Below are 26,726 nucleotides of genomic sequence, written 5' to 3' on the forward strand. Positions count from 1 at the left end.
GTCCTTGCCTCTTGGATATTTATTCAGCAAGGCTGTGCATTTTTCTCCTTTAGGCTTTTAAAGAAGCTGTCCTGCTATCCTATTTATATCCTTATGATTATCCCACTTTGTTAAAGGACTGGTTGATTATTTTCAAGCCTTTAAAGTTACATTCCAGGAAAGCACCTGTCTGTCATAATACCCTTCTATTGTTATTACCTTTCGATTTCATATTTTACCTCATGACAGTAGAAAATTCCATAATATTAAACCCTTCTACTGATTTTTCAATGCTTCAAACAAAGTAAATTAAATTAGAAAAAAGACTTCTTCTGAGAAAAAGATTAGGTAGCTAGCTTCTTTTGCTTTATTTAGTCTTTGTTTTGTTCTATTTAGTCTTCTTGCTTTAAGTTGTGGTGGCCCAGTCAACGTCATGGCCCGGCCTGCCTGTGGATGTCACTGGTGTTTGAGGTGTATGATCGCAATCCTGTTCCCTCCTGTCCCTCCCATCGTCTTTGATCTCGAAAGTATTTGTTCGTTATTTCTTTGCTCCTAAATATTTAGCTTAAAATTCCACTCTGGCCTTTTCCACCTAAGGTTCTGTTGGGAGGTAAACTTTTCCGGTATCAATTTATGTCCTAGTGATTGGGGGCCTGTGAATTATTTGACAACTGTCAGATTATCAGGAGAACAGTTTATTTCACATGCATGCAGCAGCTCTCTACAAAGAGTGATTCACTGAACTGCCAGGGGTAACAGTTATACACCAGCTTAACAAAAGGGGGCAGTTTTAGGGATTCAATAGGCAAGTATGGAAGGTTCTATTGTGCTTTTTCATCCTGATGAAAATAGACAGTATCCATGCTGGCTGGAAGCTCCCTGAGGAGATGGCATCTGAATCCACACCTCCCAGTGCTAGGGGCCATCCTCTCTCTGAGGATGGTTCAATGACAGCTGTATTTTCAGGGGGCTCTGCTTAAGTTTAGATAATGTTTCTTTCTTTGGTTGCTGTTTGTTTATACACTTTCAAAGTAATCTTCATGCCACGCTGGTGGGCTACTGGTCCCTTTCCTTCTCTTTCCGATTATTGCTTTTGTTTTGTACTAAACCTCCTCTGCATAAGTTTGGTTTTCCTCTAGATCCAGGGCCTCCCATTATTGTGCAGAGTTTTATCTGATCATCTGTTCTTCACCTCCTCCAATCTACCTATGCTCTATTTCTCAGCTAATACCCAAGCCAGGCCAGTGTCTCCCTCTTTTCTCGACCAGTGGAAGATTTCGGGAAGGACTGAGTCAAAGAGATCTACACAGTCACTAAATACTCTAATACACATTGAAGTTAGTAGCTTAACAGGAAAAGAAATCATATTAAAAATGTATAATTTTAACAGTACATAAAAATTAGAGTGTTTTGACTAAGTGAGATATTGTTCTGGGATATTGATAACAAGTCTCTGACTGGCTGTCCATGACCTATAAGGTGGGAAATGCCATTTGGCTCATGGTTGTCGTCTTTTATGGCCAGTTGCAGATGTAGTACCCACCTATCTACAAAATAAAGTGTCACTGGCAATGATGCAGCCCGATCTTATAAGTCATATGGCTACCATCTTTGATTACTTACTCTAGAGGAAAGTCAAGAATAGAGGCACACTTAGAAATATTTTAGGACCCAAATGATTTCCTCCAAAACGTCAAGTTACTCAAGGCAAAACTGAAAATAAAGCACTTACCTCTGTTTTTTTTTGTAAAATGCTTATTATAGTTATTTTCCAATTTTATTTTCAACTGTATGTGATTTCTAAAGTAGTCTGATTAACACTTTACTTTGGAGAATACATTTGTTTTGTGAAAAGACAATACTTAGATAATTTTCATAATCTGAAATAGAAAAGTTTTAGGGTGATTTGACCCATTTGATATATAATAATTATCAGCAAAATGTTGCTATAACAATAAGAAGTAACAATATCAATATGCTGGGACCCTGTGGGTCTACTAGAATGGGTAGGCAATAAGCTTAAAGAATTATTTGAGAACATTTTATATTAAATATTTACTAATGGCCCAGATTATTTAAAGGAGAATAACATAGGTTAATAGTCATAGTGATAAAGTTGAAGGGAAAAATATCAGTCTTAAGGAGCACATTGTAAGTTGAGAAATATATATTATGTTCCTAAGATATAATCACAATATTTTAAGTTGTCTGCCTTGTCCTATCTACTAGATAAATGGTTTTCTTTATTTTTCATAGGAGCAAAAACTTGCCACAGTTGTGTCTTTATAGGGATTCTTCTAAGGACTGTGACATTTTAGGTAAGATTATTTAAAGAGGAAAATAGCCTGCTGAATCACATATTAGGAATGAACCACCTGCTTTGCACACAGTGGCTTGCTTTATGTGGCGATGTGTGTGCAGAAAGGGCCCTGGTGAAGCACATGGGAGAGCTGTGCGCCTGCAGCTACTGCAGTCTCCTTCAATTTAAGTGTTTCTGTCTTTCAAAAAAAAAAAGTGTATTGTAGAGAAGGAAAGACTTTCCCTCTACTCTCCTAGGTCCGATAGCTGGGTCTATGAAATAAACTGAAAACAGACAGATGAAGAGGAGAAAAGGCATAGCAATTTATTAATTTTTAATATTATATGCATGAGGGCATCACAGGAAAAGAAAAGTGAACACCCCATAAGTGGTGAGATTTGAACACTTATATATCGTCTAATATGGGAATATATAGGCCACTTAGGGGAGAGGAAATGATTTTTAGGAAAGATGAAAGGGCCCTTAGGAGAATGGATGGGAGGTATGATCATTTATGAGAAACTTTGTCTGAGTGTGCTGTTGACTTCTAGTCTCCTCTCCTGTGATGAGTCAATCTTCCATGGTGATGAAACTCTTGGGGAGTGGATTTATGACAACTGAGTTCCTTTTAAAGGATCTGTCTTCAGGCAGATAAGGGGAGTTCTGAGACAGCATGTGCCTGCATTTGTTGTTTTTCAAGTGCTTTCAGCTCAAAATAACCCTTAAGCTAAAGAGGCAAGTTTTAGTGTGGCTTATTCTGCCACCCTTCAGTGTGAATAAGAAAATACATGATATGACATGTTACAAAGATTTTCCTGATGTCTGTGTTGGCTAATCATCAGTTGGGTCACAGGAAAAATAATGGTGATATCATTAAGGAAGACCGAAGTCTTATTTATATACTTATTGGGAGAGCTTTTAAAAGGAGGACCACTTTTCATTTTGTAGGGTGGTTAAAGCCTAGTCCTATTTCAAAGAGAATCCACTTTTTTATTAACTTCCTAATTAGATTTTATATCCTGACATCTAATTTTGTGAGCAAATACTGCTCCATAGACATCTCAGAGAACACCCCACTCATGGCAAAGATTTATGCCCTGGTAGTGAGTTAACTCTCTCGCATGCTCTCCTTTTCTTTCCGACATTTGTGAAAGAAGGTTGTAACTATTTTAAGCAGTTTTGAATGAGAGCAATATAATCTTTTTCTTAACTCTAATGCATATGTTTATAACTGAACTATAATCTACATCAACTCTTTTTAATAACAGGCCACTTTACTTTGAGTTTATTTGGGTAACACTTTCTAAATACATTTCACTACCCCAGGCTAGCAGGCTGACAAAATGAAGGAGCAGACTCTGTGTGATATTTTAAAGGGAGAGAGATGCCAAAAGCATTGCAGGAAGAAAAGTGTCCTTAAAGATTATTACTATGGTGTCTACCAGAGTAAGAAGTAGGTGGCATAATATTCTGAGGTATAAATTCTCTGAGGCAGAACATAGAATTTTACTACCTAAATGTAATAAGATGTATTGTGCTATCAGCAAGGCCATGGAGCTCTATGTGATTAAAATTAAAAAGGATCCAAGTATCTGCCTTTAACTACCACTTAATGATAATGATTTTTGTCTTTAGCATTTATATTGGAAGTCAACAAAGAGGCAAGCTGCAGGCTATCTAATAATAATATGAATAATAATAACTAACAATTGCCTTTCTCTGCCTCCTTAGCTCTTATACTCTGTTTATTCTCAAAGAAAGTTCTCTTCCTTCACAAAGTTTATATCGTAATCAAAATATTAGTTTTAAAAATTGTGTTGTACATCATATAATAATGAAGGGAATTTTAGCATTAGATTTACGTTAGGAAAGAAGACTCAGAAAAGAGTTACTATGTACCAATCTCTTATACATGTTATCTTATTTATTTTTCACAGCAATTCTTTAAGGCATATATTGTCACCCTTTTATATTTACAAAAGTTGAAAATTATTAGGCCCTATAAGCTTCTAATAAATGTAGTTTCATAACCAGTAGTGACCTCTAACTGGCTCATGCCAGGTGATGGAAGCCAATTGTTAAATATTCAGGATTTTTGTTGATATCGTGAAATTGGCCACGATGGGGGTATTCACACCAGGAAAATCAGCAAAGGCTAAAAATCAGAGCTCCTCTCCTCCAGTTCCCCCACTTTCCTGTAGGGAAGGAAAAATAATTTTCCCTCTACCCTTCTGAATTCTTAGCTGAGACCTCTGTAACAAAAGACAGATTAACAAGAGAAAAACCAACAGAAGTTTATTAACATGAATACCTCATGTAGAAATGGGAGATAACCCAGGAAAAAATGAATAACTCCCTGAGGTGGTTTAGAGTTCAGGCTTGAATACCATCTTAATAGGGAAAGGGGAGGGCAGATGAAGTCCACTTTGGGGGTATTAAATAATTTTTAGGAAAGAAGAATGAGCCCTTGAAAAATAGATGGGAGAAATGAAGTTTGTGACAAAGTCTGTTTGGGCGTGGTGTTGACTTCTAGTGTCTTCTATAATAAGGGTCAATCTTCCCTGGTTAATAAAATTCCCAGCAAGGGGTTTTATGACAATTGCGTTCCCTTTGAAGAATCTGTCTTTAGGCAGATAGGGGAGTTCAGAGAAAGCCTCTCCCTGCATTTGCTGTTTTTCAAGTTCTTATGGCTCAACATAATTAATATACCACAGCGACATATTTGGGGGTGGAATATTCTAGTACCCTCCATCTCTGAGAGCAGATTTACCAGCTCACCACTGCGAGCTTACTGAATTCCAGAGCGTGGATTCAAACAGTTTGCACTATACAAAAATCACATACTCCTTTCTTCCAAGTTTACATAGTTTTTGGATTCTGAAAGAATTAAGAACAATCTAATTCAGAGCTCCCTAAGATACAAGTCTGTCACAGCACATAAAGTCACTCACTGCTTGATCTTTTGTTTTAATTTCTTCTGTATTTTTCAAATATATTTGCCTTCTTCATTTGATAAAAATTTCTCGAGAGTTGAAGTTCTCTTATGTGTTTTGTGTTTTTCCATTATGCCTACAGGGATACTTACTAGAATAATAAAATTGAGCTGGAATATGAAAGATGAAATTGCTAGAAAATAGATCAAGATGTAGTGTTGGCTTTGATTATTGCCAAGTTTCATTATCTACTTAAAATGTCATCATGCGTATCGTCACATTTTATACACTTCTATTTAATTTACAGATTGTAGCTATATTTTAAAATTCAATATATAATCATTTTAATCTCCAGCCTCAAAAATAGTAAGTATGTTTTAATATAGATACTACTATATGCTACAGGTATACAAGTAGAGGATTCAAATAGTCTTGAAAGTTTGAAAAGAAAAAAGAAAAAATAACATCTTGGACTCTAAAATAGAGAAAAATAATGAAATATTATGTGAGCAATCTCCCCTACTCCAAACAAAAAGGACATCAAAGAAATTTTAAAATGACAAGCTAAAAAATAGAGTTCTCAGCGCTGGCCTGGCGGTGTAGTGCTTAAGTTCGTGTGCTCCACTTCAGCGGCCGGAGTTTGCACGTTCGGATCCCGGGCACAGACCTATGCACCACTTATCAAGCCATGCTGTGGTGGCATCCCACATATAAAGTAGAGGAAGACGGGCATGGCTGGTAGCCCAGGGCCAGTGTTCCTCAGCAAAAAGAGGAGGATTGGCAACAGATGTTAGCTCAGGGCTAATCTTCCTCACCAAACAAAAAACAAAAGAGTTCTCAAGTATTACTTTTGGTTTTAAAAAAATATGTTTTCATATAATTACTAAAATGTTACAAAGACTCATTTAGAAATGTCCTGTTGCTAATGCTGATATTTGAAAAATCACGCACATATACCTACACACCCAAAAGCTAAGATTGTTTATGTCCCTTTTCAATTTCAGGGGAGGCTATGGTCATGAAGTAGGGAAACGTCCTTGGATTACTGGAGACGAGACTATCCTAGGCCTTATGAATGACATTGTAGGTAAGTACAAAGTGAATTTTTCCAAAAGAATTGTAAAGATATAATCATCTAGTTATAAACATAGGTTATAAAGTAAAAATCTTATCGAAGAACATCCTGATTTTCTATTTAATGCATAATAGTAAAAAGTATACCTTTAATTGAGATTTGATTGCTATAATGAACATAACTGGGTTATTTGGTACAAAAATAAAATATGTTATTATTATTTTTTGTATATTTTAACACTAATGTTTACTTCCCACTGAAAAACACATGCATTGTATTAATTTATAATTAAACAAATTTCTTAAAAATCAACTTAAATATTAATTTTCTAAGACTTTATTGTATGGTAAAATAAATATTAACTTTCACATGCTAAAGCTCTAAAATACCAATTATATTTTGGCTTGTTTCATCTTTATCCATGGTGATCTATTGTTATCGAAAATAATATGGTTGATGCTGTTTTTTGGTCTATATTTTGTTTGCTAAAGTGTGTTCTATGTACTCTTGGTGGTATTCCAGGTAGTTTTAGATGGTAAATGTATTAACATTTTGAAAAAAGTTATTTATTTAATTGGGTTGAATATTCAGCATTGCCTAAAATCTTCTATAACATTTAGAGTATTGAACAAAACAATTAATGATATTTAAGTAATTGGAGAGGTGTTACTTGGAAATATTTGGAGGAGTTAGAAAAACCTCAAGTGTCAAAATGCTATTTCAAACTTCACTTCTTTAGAGGCAAGTATAAAAAATGTCTTTGTTGCTTCACACCAATTGTATCTTGGCCAGTAATCAGAAGGCAAAATCAACTTGAGCTGGGAGGAAAATGAAATTAGAATGGGGAAAGTAAGACTTACATTCAGGAAGAATTATGGCAATTAGCAAGTCATGAAGTCTGGGGAATATCTTGTTTATTTAAAAAGTAATTATTGGACCTCTGCTGTCTGTCAGGATTTGTGGGAGGCACTGGGGATAAAATGATGAGAAAGAGTCCTCACCACTCTTATCCCCATGGGACTCCCAGTAAATGAAAATACAAAGAAATATAAAATTAATATATACATATAGTCACACAATACAAAGAAATGTAGAATTAATCACTGGGATTAGTGCTTCAAAAAGAAAGGCAATTTCCAGTTAATGATGGAGGACTGAACACCTGCATTTAAGTACTCTTTTTTTCTGAAATCTCACCAAACAATTCTTAGTGGAATTAGAAAAAAATTTAAAAAGCGTAAACCCCAAAGGACAAATAGAATGGCAAACGAGATGATAGCAACATTTTTGGGGAGTTAGATACCAGGGGGACATGTGGTAACTGCCTTTGCGGAAAAAAAAAAAAACCAAATCCTAATCTCCCGTTGGTGAAAAGATGGAAAGCCACCTGCTTTGCACTGTAGATCCTTCAAAGGCTTGGGGATTACTTACAGGATACACGTCTAGGAGTGGGAGTGAAGACAGGAATAAAAACAGGGACATTTGTTGAAAGTCTATTTAAAATGCAGTTAGAATACAAATCTCCTTGCCCACTCCATGCTGCCAGGCAAATCCTCCCCCACCCTCCTCCAGAAGAGACTGCGTGAGCCTCTGGAGAAGGGACAAGGGAAGGTCTCAGGGGAGCATATGTATATTATGTTAGTCAGCATGAGCTGCCATAACAAAATACCACAGACTTGGTGGCTTAAACAACAGAAATTTATTACAGTCCTGAACGGAGGCTAGAAGTCCAAGAAGAAGGGTTGGTTTCTGGTTAAGCCTCTCTTCCTGGCTTGTAGATGGCCATCTTCTGTGTCCTCACTTGGCCTTTCCTCTGTTGACACTCAGAAAGAGATCTCTAGTGCCTCTTCCTCTTCTTATAAGGACCCAGTCCTATCAGATTAAGGCCTGACCCTTATGACTTCGTTTAACCTATATTACCTCCTTATAGGCCCTGTCTCCAAATATACTCACGTTGGGGGTTAGGGCTTTAACGTACGAATTTTGGGAGGACACAGTTCAATCCATAATATATTCCATGATGAAAACAAAAGAGTTAAATAAAAGTTTATCCACTTCTGCTCTAACTTAGCTCCCAGTATCCATGCAGAAAGCTACAAAAGTCTTCTCTGTGATATTTGGACAACCTAAAGATTCTGATGTGAGTTTTCCCAGTACGATGGCCCAGTATAGGGCCATCAACAAACACTACCACAAGCACAGTGGGGAACACTCTCATGTTTAATACAGCCCAAATTACCAGACTTCTAAGGAAAATCTATTTTTAGTTTATGATCCATATAACTGTGTTACCTATTCAAAAAGTTGAAAAAAAGAATCCCGTAAAAGGATTGCAAGCAAAAGAATAAGTTCTTTCCTACTAGATATTATTGAGTAATCATTACACTATACACATTTCTATCTGTTCTATGTGGTTATATTATAGGATCAGAATATTGACTTGCAGTTTAAGATAACAGATTAAGCACAAACTGAAAACACTCCCTTCTATTCCAAACACGGAGCAAGGATAGAAAATAATTAGATTAATAAACATGTAGAAATACTAAAAAACATTAAATAGAAACCTCTATTGACCAGAAATATAGCCATTGCTGAAGAAAGGAGCAGTTGGAAGCCAGGAAGCACAGGATTTTAGGGTTAGCACCTGGAGCCAGGCTGAGTGTGGAGGGCCCGAGTCCAGGACACTCACAAGAAGCCCCAGGGTGAATCCTCACCGCTTTCAGTGCCGGGGCTGCGACCCAAGGCCAGAATCTTTATCAACCAGGCCAGGTAAAAGTGAAAACCCAGCATGTCCTGCCACACCAGTCAGGTTCTTGGGAACACAGAGCAGGTGATCAGGCGGTCAGCATTATCTAAAGGAGTGTATATTCTGATGGAGGAAATCACCATCAGAACAATCCTGGATTGCATTTAAAGGTGTATTAAATAGTTGTTTAATAATGCTTTTATTTGTGTTCATTTTTTAGAAGCCAATTATATTCATTCAAATGTCTAACATGTAGATAAAACACTTGAATAGCATCCTAAATTAATGTGACCTGAGTATATATGTTATCCCTAGCTGTGGATTGTTGTTTTCTTTACTGTTTGCTTTCAAAACATAAACTGTGTTCTAATCCTGTTATTTTGTGCTTAATATTTATCATCCTCTAAAGAGGAGTTGGGATGTTTATATACAGGCCAGGGAAGTGGTAAGGTGATATTATTTAGTGAGATTTATTTATGAAGCCAATAAATCCTGCTAAAAGATTTCCTTTGACCATTCAAAAGTTTATAGCTCTATTGCAACTTATTAAATGTGCAAGTATTTTGTTGCTCAGCAAGTGCATCTATGTGACAATGATCACTGAAATTTCAAACCAGCCTCCTCTCATTATTATTACTAAGGAAAATGAAAAAAAAAAAGACTAAATATCAGATTTATTTAGAAAAGTAAAAGGATTGAACTTATTAAATTTTTTTAAAAGAATATTTAACAACTCTAGCTTTAAAGATTATTGTCTTTGAAATGCCATGCAAAGTTGTAACACATATGAGATAAACTTCATTTTGTTTTCTGTGATTTTTTCCTTGAATGTTCTATTAATTAAATTACACACATTTGATTCTAATAATTTGGGATATGAAAAATAACAGTTATCTTTTGAAATGGGCATAGTCACTTTTGTAGACATGAAACTCAATAAACAATATATATTGTTTATTATATATATATCTTCCCAAAGTCTCAAGCCTTATATGACAAATGCATTGTCATAGTTCATTGAAATATTGTCAGTGAAGGAAGGTGATCCTTAGTTTAATGATTCTTTTATTAAATGTCTGTTTTATTCTCTACAGTTCATGTTTTATTAGGAGAAATATTTCTACCATTTTTTTGTTGATCAAAGGAAGACAAATTGACAGTGTCTGCAAAGTGTATTATGAGCAATATTTTAAAAATTGGTATTTTTTTATTTCAGTAACTGTTATCTCTCAAATTTCTTTACTTTTAAATTTGTATATATCAAAGAAATGGTTCTTAAGTCAAGTTGAAAAATGAATGAGTTCACTCTGTTTGCTTAGTAGGAACAGATTTTTTTAGAAGGTGTTTGTGTGTGTGTTTATCTTTGTTGTAAATTCCATGCAAGTTCCCTTTTTGCTTCAGTTACTCGGAAGCTCTGAGAAAATCTGGTGGAGTTTGAAGTAGCAAAAACATTTAACATCTTCTAATTTGTTTCTCATCTGCCTACATTGTACTCTATTTCTACTTTTTATCATTCTCCCTCACATTGTAATACAAGAAGCCTAAATTCTTCTTTGGAAGTACATGTTGTATAAATTAAAAATAATTAAAATAATTATGTGGTAACTACAGGACAGAGCAGCAGAAGTCAAATTTATTTTTGCTACTTGCTAGACCATCTAAATGTGTCATGAGCAAACAGACAGACAAGTTGTATATTTGGGGCTATGATTGAATCTTCCAGGCCCTTAAAACCACAGCCTTTATTTCACCATAAAATTTCTCAAAAAGAAGTAACAGGAGGATAATAAAAATTATTATGTGTACAAATTGATCGAGTGGGTAGAGAGAAGGAAGGGACAATGAACAACCATATTTATTCTTAGACATAGAAAAGAATTTCAATTTCAGATGAGAAGAAAAACTATCAATAAAACATTTTATACAGTGCCAACAATTCTGCAAAACATGGAATAACTTTCCCTTATAATTAATGTCATATTATCAAGATACTAAAAATAGAATTGCTGAAGAATATTACTAGTATTATTATTAAGGCTACTTCTCCCTGGGTACATAAAAATCACACAGGGCTACATATATGCATTTCAGCTTACAAAAATGTTGTAATGTGAACATAAATTTGCTTTATGAAACTTGTGGTTGACCCACAGAGAAGCAGCAATCACTGGAAGCTCTCTCCAAACAGTTAGGAATCCTCAGCCATGCGCAAGCCTCCTCTAGAGGCCACAGGAATTTGCCACTTGAAAAACAGAATGGAAAGTTCTCGGACTTAGCCTAAGTACAATCCTTACAACCAAATCCACAATAACATTTGCGGCAGCTTAATAAAGTATACACAACATGGTATGACAGTTATGAGATCCATCATGAGCCCTGTTATCAAACACTAAGCAGCTTGGGGCCCTGTTATCCTCACTTTGCAAAATATTTGAAATTAAATTAGGATTAGAAAGATGCAGAGGGATGTTGATAATGAACATGGACTTCCTATATTTGACTTGCAGGGAGTGGATAATGTAGACTATGATTCCAAATGTAATCTTTTTTTTTTTTTTGTGAGAAGATCAGCCCTGAGCTAACATCCATGCCAATCCTCCTCTTTTTGCTGAGGAAAACTGGCCCTGAGCTCACATCCATGCTGATCTTCCTCTACTTTATGTGGGATGCCACCAGAGTATGGCCTGACAAGTGGTGCGTCGGTGCGCGCCCGGGATCCGAACCTGGGCCGCCAGCGGTGGAACTTGTGCACTTAACCGCTACGCCACGGGGCCGACCCCCAAATGTAATCTTAAACAAAGATTCTAATTAATTTTTTTTTAAGAGAGGGTAGGAGTTTGTTTTCTACTTCCTATCTGTGAGACTTTAGGCAAGTTAGTTCATCTCTTTGGATGTCAGTTTCCTCATTGATAAATATGGAGAATCAAAGTAGGTACTTCATTGGGTTACTGTGAAGACTATGTAAGACAATGCAAGTCACATATTTAGAAGTGTTGACACATTGTAAGGGCTCAGTAAACATTAGCATGCCAGGCATTGACATCAGATGACAGTGCTTGCATTTAACTAAAGTTCACCTTCCGGTAAAGCAAAATATTATGTTCAATAAATAAACAGGCAGGAAAACACTCTTCAGATGAGAACCCTGGCTCACATCTATCTCAGGTGACGCGATTCAATTTGACATTTACTGCAGTGAGTTGTGAATGATCTTCTAAAGTGAAGACTCTTCCAAATCCTGATAAGCTTTCAGGAAGTTTTAAAAAAAAATTTGCTCCCCAATGCTTGTAGTTTGATGTTTCAACATTAATTCAAAAAAAGCTCTTAGGAAAAAGAAAAGGAACAAAGAATAGCAACTTGAAAGAATTTCAGTTTGCTTTCAAAAAACAAGATTTATTTTCTTATGGAATGCTGACGGTATTGAAATATCTTAGAACAAATGGTTTCAGAAATACAATTTGAACCAAAAGAGATAGGTCAATTGGGCAAATTTTCTTACAAAAATATGTTAAAAATCAGTCTGATTTGTGGTCCTTTGATGTTAAGAACACTTGATTGTTTTGTGCCTTTAGGCTATATTTGGAATAAACATTTCTGTTAATCTTCTGAAACTTTAATATTTGCACCATCCTCAGATACATGTGTGCACATGCACACATGTTAAATAGCCTGATCCACCCTGACAGAGTTTAATAGCAGGTGAAGAGAGCATTTTGTGAAGCACATGCTTGAATTTAAAGTGTTCCACGGTGAGATAATTTTTGTGCATGTGAGCAGACAAACTATTCAAGTCAGTGAGGGGTTATTTACAAAGAATTGATTCAAGTGTTAGTATGCCATTGAAAGTGAAGGGAGGAAACCACAATGTCAAGTGTCTGTCTAGATTAATTCAGCCCAGCTCATCTGTTCATCACATTCCATGCAGAAAAAACGTTAGGTGATCCAAAATGAACATTGCACTGTTTGGAGGACTAAAAATTTCAAGGAATCTAATCATTTTAATCAAGATGTAATCATTAAGCAAAAATGGAGTGTCTGACCTTCTATGGAAAGTCTCCCTCCCTTCCTGCCTCTTCCATTTCTTTGTTTTTATTTTATGATAACTAATTTATGAATTATTTTTTCTTCTTTTGTTTCCTTCTCATTAAAGTCTTTCAAATGCTTCCCTTACTGCTAATTCTGCTCTGTCTTTATATTACTTTTCCTTCCCTTCTTCCTTCCACTCTCTCTGCCAAAATATTTTTTATTGAAATAACTGGTTTTCAGAAAAGATGTGTGTAAATAGCTAACAGGGAGTTAAGGATAATATCAGATTAGATATCTTAGATAATGTTTTGTTTTCAAAATAATGGTAAAAATTCAACCATAATGCAAAGACACAAATATAATAAAGCTGGCGGCATTTCTTTTACCGTATTTCAAAAAGATTTTCATATTGTAGGAGAAGACATATGCCACTGTATACAACATAACCTTCTCATATTCATATCTATCCAGTATGTTTAAGAGAAATTTTATTTAGTGCTAGGAATGTGGAATGAGATTGTTCTTCTGGCCCCTTGGCTTCAGACATTATCACCTTATAATGACCAGGACACATCTTTAACACTCACCACTTGTTTACCTCCTGTGCATATCAAATGGGGAAATCCATCTGCCGATGCAACAAGAGGTTTTTCTTCACTAGAGGAAGACACGGGCCCTTCCTTAAATGACTATGTTGAAATATAAATTCCTAATTTATACACTTATTCCCAGTGGCCACCTTTCAAGTGAACTTATCCTGGAATCTATTAATTAGATTAATTATTCCACTTACTGTCTAGTCTCTTAAAATAGCACTCTATCAAAAGTATCTCTTCGGATACAAAATGTAGGACTTATATTAGACATTTTCTCTAACACCTAGTCCAGCCTTCCAAACATTAAAGCTCATAGCTCATTTTTTTCATGAGTAAAGAGACATCATTAAAGAAACATCATTCCTATCATACAGATCTAATTGCCTTTAAGAGACATCATAAGAACTAAAAATAGGAAATGTATTATTATTGTTGTTAGCATGCTCTGAGTTCTTAAGTATCCAGTGTATGCTTTGTCTCTGGGTCTGTTCTAAGTGCCAAAATCCTCACTACTAGGAATTAGATCTGATTATGATTGTGTAGTGGATATCTTAACTCTGCATGTTTTCTCCATCAGACAATGCATATCTGTATTAATTATCTTGTATCAGTGTGTATGAATAAAGCCCAGAGCTCTTTAGCTCTTTGTATTTTGCTTCCTAGCTCTTTTGTCTTATAAACTATTATATATTTCACTGTAATAACAGTGAATTATGTTTGGCAAAAAGGCCTTCTTTTATTAAAGCTACATTTTAATTTGACACTAGAAACAACCCCCCAGCTTTAAAAATGTGATTGGCCTTCATTTCTTTTTAGATTCCTTTTGGAGATACACTTACCACAAAAATGTGCTCTGTGGGAATTTGACAAACTAGCTGATAATGGGATAAATCATTTTTAGTTTATAGGAAAAAGGAAATGCTTCATTATTCTGCTCTTATTATTTACTATATCAAAAAGGAAATATACTTTTTAGCTAGCTATGTGCATGTGAGTCCAGATATCATTTGATAAAATGAGTCAAGTGGGAAAACTTCCATTTCTTTGTGATGACACATCAAATATGCCCTTATCTCTAAAAACATTAAGGATGAAGGAGTGAAGCCTCCCTACTTTGTTTTTCCACGTATCTTTAGAACTGATAGAAAAATCTAAATTGTGATATATTTATTTTGCAGGAGCCAATGAGAAAGAAATAGCCCTAATGAATGGTTTGAGTGTGAATTTACATCTTCTACTGGTAAGTTTCTTTTCCCACCAATGTTTAGTATACACTCATTTACAGAATCTGACATTTTTCTATCTTTAATTCATGAGCATCTGGTGGTTTACTTATTTAAAAATAAGTTGTGAGATTATTTTCACTTTTACCAGGAAATGCTGGACCATAATGGAATGGCTTCTTCATAATCCTGGAAGAGTTGACTCTGGCAAGGAGCTTTAGAAAAATGAATAGCTCTTATCTCATAATGTAAGGAATAAGAGTCACAGTGGGTGAAAAGCAAAAGTGCTTGCAAGGGTGCAAAACAATGATGTACAAACGCTAGCAAACACTGAATTTTTCAGAAAAACAGTTTTTCCATATGCCAGAATTTAGCAGGGTAGGATTACGGATCAGTATTTTTTGTAGCTTAATTTTTGGGGAGTAGGTTAAAAAAATTAGAAAAATAAAACTAAATTGGAGAAAAGGGATCTAGTATCTCAAGGAGTTATTGTGTTTAAAGTGCTTCTTATATGCTAAGTACTTAATAAATATGTATATCTTAAAATCTCAAATATATTCTTGATTTGAATAATATGCCTATAGTAATTGCTTGATGCTTTAAAAAATTATTTCATTTTTAAGTGAGTTATTGAAAACATGTCTACAAGACCAAGATGCACAAGAAGATATTAATATTTTATTTTAATAAAATAGAGAAATGATTATTAAATATGCCTGAAGGAACATGTTTGTGGAGTATGTTAAGTAAGATGGTAAGCAGCATAGTTTTAAGTTCAGACATGGCTGAGTTTTACTCCCAGCTAAGTTACTTAATGCCTGTTTGACTTTGGAACACGGTTTTTTGCATTTCTAAATCTTAATTTTCTTCTTTGGAAAAATGAGGACAGTAATAGCTACCTCATAAGTATGCATGATTATAAAATGTGATAATATGTGAAAATTGCTCTAGCACCCTGACAAATGATCAACACCCAAATAACAGTAGTGATCATTTTCATTGTTATTATTGTCAGTCAGTATTTATTCTCCAGGAACTGTGTGGAGGAATGAAAAGGCCTCACTGAACAAATGAGCTACTTCCTCTAGAAAGTGCCTCCAGAAATGTTAAATGTTTCTTTAGGGATAATGTACTTTTAGTTGGACCTAAAATAAAATTGAATAGAGTAATAAAGCAGTGGAAATATTATGTACTAGAAACCCAATCAGCAGTGCAAGATAAATCAATATGAATAAGACATACATAGAACATGATATTTCAGGCTCACAATACAGAAATACCATTAAATGCATTTGGAAGATAATTTTTCAATAAAAATTGAAGTTTGAGAATTTGTTTTTATCAGATTCACATTTTCTCCTAAGTTTGCATTTCCATTGATAAATGTCATGAGCCAATACCTTCTTCCTCTTTATAGTGCATTGGAAACAAGGCTAATTGGAAAAGTTACCCTTGAAAGACATCAAAATGTTTAATTAATTAATGCCTTTAAAATGCTGGAGATTACAAAATGAAAATGTGGTGTAAAATGAACAAATGTATAAATTGTGCATTAATACTTTTCTCAATAAATCATTTCATTGCAGTTATCGTTTTTTAAGCCTACGCCAAAACGATATAAAATTCTTCTAGAAGCCAAAGCCTTCCCTTCAGATCATGTAAGGATTCTTCAAATTATATTTGTATTCTTTATACTCTTCCTAGAGGAGCATATCATTTGCCTGACTTGAATGTTTATTCACTAGTTTTTCCAAGCAACTTTACAATAAAAAGATCTGACAAATGTTTTTGATTTAGGCATTTTTTAATAGATTGTAGCTTTGTTTCTTTTGTTCAAGTAAAACATGTGTTAAGGGAGGAAAGGACTGAATAGGAACATTGATTTATTAGTCTTTTTAAAGACATTGAGCAAATTGCTGGTCTAAATCAAGTGCAGTTATGAATGCTTTATTAATTCTTGTTGCTGTTTTATTTTACAAAATCAAATCGATACATACCTCAGTGCTTAACCCTTTAGCTACATAGAATAGGAATATAAACTTTTATTTGTCCATTTGTTTTCATAGCACGCTAGCATAATTATTGGTGCTTGATTATTGAAAGAAATATTTATTAAAGATTAAAATATTTCTTGTGGTTCCCCCCAAAAATCTTGCTATTTTATCAACAGTTTGGTTGATAAGAAATCTGATAGTTCTAGACACAGACACAAATAAAAATATATTGCTATTTCAGCTTTAGTGTTAAAGAAACTTGATTTGTGTCTTTATGTTATCACCGTTAACTATTCTAGCCCACATCTTATAATTTTAAGCCATTTAATTATGTACAAATTAATAGCCATTATCTTACTGAAAAGGATAAAAACCCTAATATCTTTAAAAAATTCAGGGTCTTCATAATTGCTTGTCCCCATTCATATGTTATACTCTCAAAGCAGGGAAGTTTTTGATGTCCTTTCCTTTTACTAGCTTACTCTTTCTAAAGTAAACCACATCTATATCCTATATTCAAGCATATCAAACCCACACTACTCACTTCGGTTATTTCATAAACTCTGGTTTTGACTTAGATTAGATGATTTAATATCTTATTCTAAAAATCTCTCGTAACTCCCTAAAGTCTAGATGACCCCTGTGCTTCCATTCATCTCACTATTTAGTGTTTCGAAGAAAGTTCAGATTCCTGTGTGTAAATTATATTAAACAGTTCTTCTCTGATGTATTCTGTTTAGTCACTTTTAACTTTGACTTTGGATTTAATATAATAGTATGTTTTTATTGTTATTTTATTATTTCTTGTCTGAGTTATTTCACTGTACTTCTGTGCATTGGACTTGATTTAATAAATCGTCTTTCTTTTCCAGTATGCTATTGAATCACAGCTTCAACTTCACGGTCTTAACGTTGAGGAAAGTATGCGGATTATAAAGCCAAGAGAGGTATATGAGAAAGAGAAATACATATACATCATGCTTCTGTTTAGTATTGATTTTTTTCTTCATTTTCCTCAAAAGTTTATTGTCTTCATTACTTTAATGGAACGTTCAAGAAAGTATAAAAGACCTATGCTTCTGTTACTGTTAGGTCATTTTGCATGAAATGGAGAACTAACTCAGAAGTGTATTTCTTTTCATTTTGCAAAGGATAGTCATATTACAAGCAAACTATTTTTCTATTAATACCACTGGAATATGCCATATTCTTCAATGGGATGAGAGGGGATGGCAAATTGCATATATTATTTTTAATTTCAAATGCCATTACCTATGGGTGCCATTAAGATTATGTTAAAGACTAGTGATATTTGTTGAAATTGAATGATGCCTATCTTTTATGTCTCCTCTTAATTGAAGTATCAAATATTTTCCTTTATGCTTGGATTGGGGTGTAGAAAGGGACACTATACAGCAGGAAAAGCTTGGGCTTTGCAGCCTGGCTGATATACCCCAGAAAAAGCCCAGACTCACCAATTTACTGGATAAGGGACTTTGGGAAGGTTACTTTATCTCTCTGAGATTCCTTCATATTTAAACAGGTAACAAAGGAAATACCTAATCAGGCTGGACCATATGTTCAAGATCTAAAATAGTGTGCACTTTACATTAATAAAGATACAAGGCTAAGTGATACAGACTTTGACATATAAACCCGGCAGCTTGTGTAATATGGCACGAAGAAATCCACACAGAATAAATTTTAGGTTTCGCAAATGATGCTCCCAGGCCATTAAACCAATGTTTGAACAATTATTTATTTTAACCCAGAATACTTTAAGAAATTAAAATCTACTCCATTCACTTCTGTTTGCCAATATGCAGTAAATTAATGGAATAGAAAGTTCTCACATCTGTGAGAGGGTATTGGTTTCATAGGTCATATATAAATTGCTAATCTCTAGCAAAAATGAATAGAGCCACTAATATGTCACAAGTTTTAATTTTAAAAGTGATGTGTTGGGCCAGCCACAGTGGTCTAGTCGTTAAGTTCAGCACACTCTGCTTCCGCCGCCCAGGTTCAGTTCCCAGACACAGACCTACACCACTCATCTGTCAGTGGCCATGCTGTGGCAGCAGCCCACATACAAAAAGAGAAAGATTGGCAACAGATGTTAGTTCAGGGCAAATCTTCCTCAGCAAAAGAAAAAAAAAAAGTGACAAGTGTTGTGGGGCCTCATGAGTTAATCATAATCTTGTGCGCAATCTTTAGCATTACCAGATTAGAGCAAGTCAACATGAGAGAGGACCACAATCTGTCATTAAGGAATATATTTCTTATTTGAGCAATACTGATTCTTTAAAGAAATAAATTAAGCATTAGTATATGTAGTACTTTCCTTACTCTTTTTTTGAAACTATAGTGAACAAACCATATTAGATTCCTCTAAGAAAAAAGAGCTTTGGATTACCATGTTATTAATTTTACTCAAAATTTTTCTTGGAATTACTGAAATCCTTCTCCTTGTATATAAGTTACACATCACTTAATTCAAAGATTTCAATATTAATACCGTTTTAATAGCTTCCCACTTTGTAAACAAGTTTCAGGCTTCTAGTAGAAACTAGAGTATGTATTGCATTTGTGATATACATAATATGCCTAACATGGGACATAGTAATTGGCAAATAGCAAGAACTACCAAAAATTAAAAATGACTGGAGGAAAATTTATAAATATGTCAATGAGCTTCCTCCAAATATTAATGCAGTTAATGATGCTTTGACCTCAAAATCATATCATATTTAGCACTAGAGAAAATTCATGAAGATTTCATAAATAGGTAAGAATTATTAGAGTACAGACAGATACTTTGTATTTAGCTGATTTCTTTTTTGCTCAAGTTGTTTGCAAAACCAAATCTAAATTCATTCACAATTTTCGTGAAGTAACCAATCATTAGTATTAGGTGGGGAGATGTAGAGAAAAGTAACCTTAATAATTGAGTTTCATTGATATTTTTCTTCATGTTTGGGTCGTGATCTTTAGATTGGCATGGAGAATATTTTACTCTTAAGTTAGTAGAAGATGTTAATTGGGTTATACTCAGATGAAAGACATATAAGTGTTTTTTTCCTGCAAGAAATTACATGGTATTAGATTGATAAGTGAAGTACTACTTTGTAAGAAATTTCTCTTGCCATTTAATATTTCGTGGACTTCTTGTACTTTCTGGTATTTTATTGGATGGGAGTAAAGAAGAAACAATTTATAGATATGCAAATAGTACAGGTTAATTGAAAAACTGAAGAATAAATCAAATAAGTAGGGTTTTGCAAAGGCTTACACTTTATAATCCTCTTTTTACCATTTTATTATCATTTCTTAATAATAACAAAAAGCATGCCCAAATGCTGCTCTCTTCACAGATTTTTGAAGATCATTAATTTAAAAAAAATTTATCTTAGGGGCCGGCCCGGTGGCGCAGCGTTAAGGCGCTGTTCGCTGGCGGCGCCCGGGTTCGCTGGTTCGGATCCCGGCGCAAGACCGACGCTGGGCTGCTTGGCAAGCCATGCTGTGGCGGCGTCCCATATAAAGTGGAGGAAGATGGGCACAGATGTTAGCCCAGGGCTGTCTTCCTCAGCAAAAAAAGAGGAGGATTGGCGGATGTTAGCACAGGGCTAATCTCCTCACAAAAAAAAAAAAAAAAATTTATCTTGGATTTTTCTTGTGGTAGGAAAGAGCTCATGGTGAATTTCAGTTTGGGAAATATGAAGTGACAAATTTATTATTGTGGATATGACGTAACTTGTGCCTAACTTTGACTTTAGGGGGAAGAAACCTTGAGAATAGAAGATATCCTTGAAGTCATTGAGAAGGAAGGAGACTCGATTGCAGTCGTTCTATTCAGTGGGCTGCATTTTTATACTGGACAGCTCTTTAATATACCTGCCATCACCAAAGCTGGCCAGGCAAAGGTATGCTCATTGTTTTCTCCTTCCAGCCTCACCCCAAACATCAGTCTACTGAAGAGTGTTTTAAATGCGCCTCTAGTGAAATACCTTTGTGTCTGCATAAAAGTTTTTGAAGAGCTAAAAACAGAGTCAGCTTTAAATTAAGAAAAAAAAAATCTATACTCTTTTTTGCTTCAGGCATCTCTATTTAAACTTCTTTTTGTCACTTTTTCTGTGGTCTCACCTCCTTACTAGCATCTGCTCTCCCAGTTTGGCCTCTAGTCAGCAGGACCGATGAGCTTCCTGCAGGTGGCGTGATTGGTACTGAGCTGCTCAGTCGGCAGGAAGCAGACAGCAGACGGAATACTTAGGATAGCAAGGGCACATTAGGACTGTTAGAAACTCAACTCTGGTACTTTGTCATACTGTAACTCATTCTAAATATAATTCAGTTCTCACTTAACCCTAAGTACCCTAAGAAAAAGGAGAGATGCAGAATAAAAGTTTATCAGTAGATCGAGTTTTACAGTTTATTTTAGGGAAGCCATTTTGTTCCTAAGAATCTTGAGAAATTGTTATATTGCCTATATGCATGTTTTTCCCTATATATTACTAAATCACACTTAAATTGTTTACTATTTTGAAATTGTGTCTCTTTACATATAAGCATTTATAAAACAGTGTTTTTAGTATTTGTTTGCTTGAAAAAAGAAATCAGAGGAAGAACATTCAACGGTCACAATCTGTTTAAAATTCTTAAATAACAGTTCTATTTGATTCAGCAATCAAGTCATGTATTTAAAAAGGTGACAATCGAATTTTATTCTGAACATTAATAAGTTATGGGATTAATATATGTGTGAGGTCTAGTTAATATATTCAGTTATTGAAGCTAATGAATGGAACTAATGAAGAGAAATTTAGCACCATTATCAGCAGTCTCTAGGAATTTCCAACCACGACTTCCAACTGGTTTGATGGATAACAGTGAAAGTGGTGCATTACAAAAGATATAAAGATAATGTCTTCTTAATTTAGGTATTAAATGTTAAGCACCAAAATAAAGGAAGGCCAATAAAAAAATCATATTTTAAAATGTTATACAAGTAATCAGCAGTCCCAGGTCCCTTTGGTATACATGCATGTCTCATTAACCATCATAGAAATGAGGCAGGAAGATAGAGAAGAAAGACCATAAGTTTTGGAATCACACAGTTTGAGGTTCAAATCTTGGCTAGGTCATTTCGTTGTTTATATGACTTCAGGCAATTTACTTGACTTTTCTGAGTTTCTATTTTCAAAAGCGTTACTTTGGGATAACAAGACCCACTTCATAAATTCAGTGTTCAGAATGAAGAGTTTACACAGATTCTGCTGCTAAGTGATGGTTGCCTCCCATTTCTACTGTCTTCAACAAGTATGAAGTTATGGAAAGTGGCTCAGATATATGTTTTATTTTTATTTCCCATTAAAAAACAAAATAAATTTATTTACTTAGGTGTTATATATAATTCTCACTCTTAACTACTTTGGTTGCTAAAACGATTCTCTCAGTATTTTGCAGGCTTTTTTTCACTTGAAAAAAGTACCTACCAAGTGAAATTCTCATTGAACTTTCAGTCAAATAAAGGAAAGTAGGAATGAGCAGTTTCATCGAAGTGTAACTGCACAGAAGTGATGGATATTATGGGAGTGAAATGGTGATATAACAGACTTCAATTTATCCATTATCAAAATTATTCTAACAAACATTTCTACTCTTGCTAGACAGTTCCTCCCATTCTCAGTGGAGGTTGAGAAAGTTCTTTAAAATGTAGACTCACATAGCCCTCTTGAGTGGTCTATGAAAAAATAAAGCTGAAGAGAGAAGAAGAGACAAAATTAAAGATGTCAATCAAGAAAGAGTTAGGAAAACCTAGGGGGAAAAAAGGAAAAAAAAAGGGGGGGGAAGAGCCACTGTTAAGAAAGGCTAAGTGAGATAAAAAAGGGGAAAGTTTCCAGAAACCAAGTACAGTAGGAACCAAAAATGTTGTTGGGATGGAGCAATGAAAGTTAGCAAGAGTAGATTTTGAAGTAGAAACTTCAAAATCATGTGAAAGGGAAGTAGGGACAGGAATTTTGAAAAATATGTTAAATAAAGAAATGCATATATGCCAAAAAGAGCATAAGTCATAAGTAAGTGGCTTAATGAGTTATATTGAACCCTTATAACCATCACCCACATCAAGAAACTTCTAGAACATTTATAACACTCAGAATCCTCAATTGTGCCTGCTCCCAAATACTGCCTGTTACCTCCCCTCTAAAAGTACCACTCTCCGGACTTCTAATCATATATATTAGTTTTGTCCATCTTTGAACTTTATGTGAATGGATTAATATATTTTCTTTGTGTCTTGCTTATTTGCTCACTAGTGTGTTTGTGACATTCATCCAGGTTGTATTTAGCAGTAGTTTCATTTGTTTTTCTTTTCATTTCAATATATTATTACAGTGTATGAAATAGATGACAATTTATTTTTCTCCATTCTAGTCAGGATAGATATTGGATTTTATTTCCATTTGAGGGCTATTACAATAAATAATACTCTGAACATTCTTACAAATTTTTTTGAGTGATCATTCATACCCATTTTTGTTAAGTATATACCTAGAACTGGAATTCTTGGATCATAAGTTAGTACTGTATGTTCAATTCTAAACAACAACGCCAACTTTCCAAAGATTTGTATCAATTTGGCATATACGCCCACCAGCATGTTAGAAAGTTTCTGTTGCTCTACATCCTCACCAATAGCCTCTCCGACTAGTTTGTAGTGCTAAGGCATCGTAGTTTTAATTTGCACTTCCCTGGCTATTGATGAGGTTGAGGATCTTTCTCATGTGTATTAGCCTTCTGAATATCTTCTTTTATGAAATGCTTGTTCATGTGTCTTCCCAATTTTCCCTTTGCTTTGCTGTCTTTTGTTATTTGGTGTAGGTGGTATAGAAATTGATTTTGAAGGAGAGAGAAATACAAAATTTCTAGTGATCATCTAAGAGTAAAAATAAATTAATTAATAAAAGAACAATTGATAGCATGGCTTTAATTCACATAATGAATTTAAGATACCAAGGCTTTTCTTAATTGAGGAGAAGGCTTGAGATGGTGACACGTTGGGGGAGGCTGAGGAAAATTAAACATAAGGTCAGGTTAGAGGACCATATTATAAGGCCAGCTTATGAAAAGAGACATCAGTACGCAGATACATTTTCCTTTTTTGTCTCTGAAGCCATCTAATTTATTTTATAGTATTGGCCAATCCCTCATTTTGGAGCTCTGCCTTACTTCCATACGTCTATACTTTTCATATTCTATTACTTGTTTCTACTAATCATTTCTTCTTTTCTACACCCACTGAATGTTCCCCACTGTCCTTTGAGTTACTATCCCCTGAGATTTTAACCACTGCCGTGATTTAGCTCTCACTGCCAAGTGAAAGCGACAGGCTACTCCCACACTCGAAAATCATTTTTTATGCCCATCTGCCTATTACACCTGGAAGTTCTACATGCACCTTGAGATCAGTACACTCCAGATTTCTCTCCCCCCAAAATGACCCTACTGTGTCATGCCACCATCTTTCTAGACCTTTAGACTCAACTCTGATACTTCCCTGTTCTTTCCTTCTTCAACCAATTACTTCTTAATTCCACCTTCTTAGGGTGAGTCTTTCCTTTAATATGCCTGAATCACTTATGAAGATTTTTAGCTATAAGAAAAAAAATACCACTGAAAAATTAGGGATTTCTTTTTCTCACCATGGAAGACTTGAGGCAGGAGGCTGCTGGGATGCATCCAGCAGCAGAGTAACGTCTGAGTGGCATCTCCAGAGCACTCTCAGATTTTTCTCAGTCTTCTCACATTATGGTCACAAGTAAGAAGACATTTGTCCCAAATCCAGACATCATAATTCTATTTAAGGCAGAGAGAAGGAAGAAGGGAGAAATAGCAGTGTATCTTCATCCATCCCTTTCATCTGAAGTGCAAAATCTTTCTCAGAAAAGCCTAGCAGATTCCTGCTTACAACTCATTGCCTTCTGAAGTGGCAGCTTCAAAAGAGCGTGAGTAAAGAGATTTTTAGCCTTTATGGCCCTATAGTAGAGAGAAGCTAAGAAGAAGGGGTTGGGAAGGGGTCTGGGTTAACTAACCACAGTACTTCTTACATCTCCCGATTACACCCCCATGGAGCATCATTATTTCTAACGTGTTTTCCTCTTCTATTCCTCCTTAATTTTTTTCTTTTTTTCTTGCTTCCTTTCTTTTTTTTCTTCCTTCCTTTTTCACTTTTCATTTTCTTTTTCACCTCATTTCACAAAAGCATTTGAAAGCGATTTATGGGAAATTAATTAGGCAACATAATGAAATGTAAAGAGAGAGAAATAAAGAGAAACTCTCTGGATCATCTGGAGAAATGAATAAACTACCTACAAATTATAATTTCTCAACTTGGATTATGATAAAAAATAGGTAACAAATAGAAATTATTTTCAATGGAAACTCTTGGTGTGTTAGGTAGACTAGGTCCTGGTAACAAATAAATAGAGCCATAAATGCCTACACTGTGATAGATGTTTATTTCTCGCTCGTGCAGCAGCCAGGGATCAGCTTTCTCTCAAGCAGTGATTTGGGTTTCCAGTGATTCTGGGTTGTGTCCTATGGCTTTCATACCTTAGAGCCTATGTCTGGATTCAGCCTAAGGAACGGGATAAAAGGGCACACTAACTTCTTAAAAGCATTAGCTTAGCAATGGCAAAATTTATTTCCACTTATATTCCATTAACTAACACACGGCCATTTCTGGCAAATGAAGTATAGTTGTATGCTCAAGAACAGCTATTAGTTTTGCCACACCTGCAACTCAGGTATTTTGTGTTGCTGATGGAGTAGGACACTTATTCTGAGATGCAGTGTAACATTCGCATTAATAAAATGTTTAGATAATGGAGACAGAGTCAGACCTGGTGTTGAACCCATGTCTCTCCATTAGTTTCTAGCATAGTATGACTGGCTTAATTTGCTTACCAGTGTGAGTTCATTTCTCCATTTAACAAATGGTGAAGGTAATAGTGCCTACTTCATAGGTTTGTTCTAAGGAGAGTTAAACAAGGTACTATTCCTAAAACACTTAGTATTTAGTGCATGGTAAGTACTCAGTAAATGTTACCAATTATTAATATATAAAAAAAAAGACACATTGGAATATCCAAACTACCAGAAAAAGAAATAATGGGTCCTTAGACAGAAAGTGAAATATTCAGAATTTTAAGCTAAAGACTCTCACTGGACACTTCCCCGCTAGACTATAAAATAAAACAATAATCTAAGCAGCATGGTTAGGACTCAAGAGACTAGACTGAAATTTTAAAAGGTTGGGTCATGGACTAATAAAAATTTTAATAATCTTATTCCTGAAAAAACTCAGTGCCAACTGCTTATACTCCACCTCCTCTGTCCAATGCCACATAAAACAGCCTACAGCACACTGGGACTCATGGTGCCTGGCAGACAGTGGGTGCCAAAAAATATTTGTTGAATGAGTGAATGATTGATTCTCTTATTTGTCACATCTTTTACACTATGTTATTATACCTATATGGATGCTGGAATGTTAGTTTTCTCTTATCATACTGAAAATCAAAACGAAAATGATGACTAAAAACAAGACTAAATTTTGGAAACCTTCACTTTGTTTTATTAGCTTCTATCTTATCAAGAGGCCATCTCTACTGGTATGAGTACAAAAATCTCTTAGACCCAACCATAAGCTGCCTAAATTATTAATAAATAATAATCACAATCATAGCCCAATTTGAAGGAAAAAAATGAATTAATTCTGGATCCAGAATAATGTAAGACAAAAGCAGAAATATGAATAAAGATATCCTTATCAAAAAAAAGACATATTGTACTTTT

The 26,726-nt window shown here is 34.8% G+C and overlaps 1 protein-coding gene across 1 annotated transcript in view; it reads left to right on the plus strand.

Moving 5' to 3' along the window:
• KYNU (kynureninase) overlaps nt 1-26,726 on the plus strand; it is a 121,182-nt gene that overhangs the window by 41,674 nt on the left and 52,782 nt on the right. Inside the window, exons 4-8 of the mRNA XM_004423854.3 lie at nt 6,216-6,298; nt 14,836-14,897; nt 16,467-16,538; nt 17,747-17,821; nt 20,648-20,794. Coding sequence (XP_004423911.1) covers nt 6,216-6,298; nt 14,836-14,897; nt 16,467-16,538; nt 17,747-17,821; nt 20,648-20,794 — 439 coding nt within the window. The remainder of the gene's footprint in view (nt 1-6,215; nt 6,299-14,835; nt 14,898-16,466; nt 16,539-17,746; nt 17,822-20,647; nt 20,795-26,726) is intronic.

This window comes from Ceratotherium simum, chromosome 9 (genome assembly GCF_057802395.1).
Source record: "Ceratotherium simum simum isolate JZ-2026a chromosome 9, ASM5780239v1, whole genome shotgun sequence".
Classification (NCBI taxonomy): Eukaryota; Metazoa; Chordata; class Mammalia; order Perissodactyla; family Rhinocerotidae; genus Ceratotherium; species Ceratotherium simum.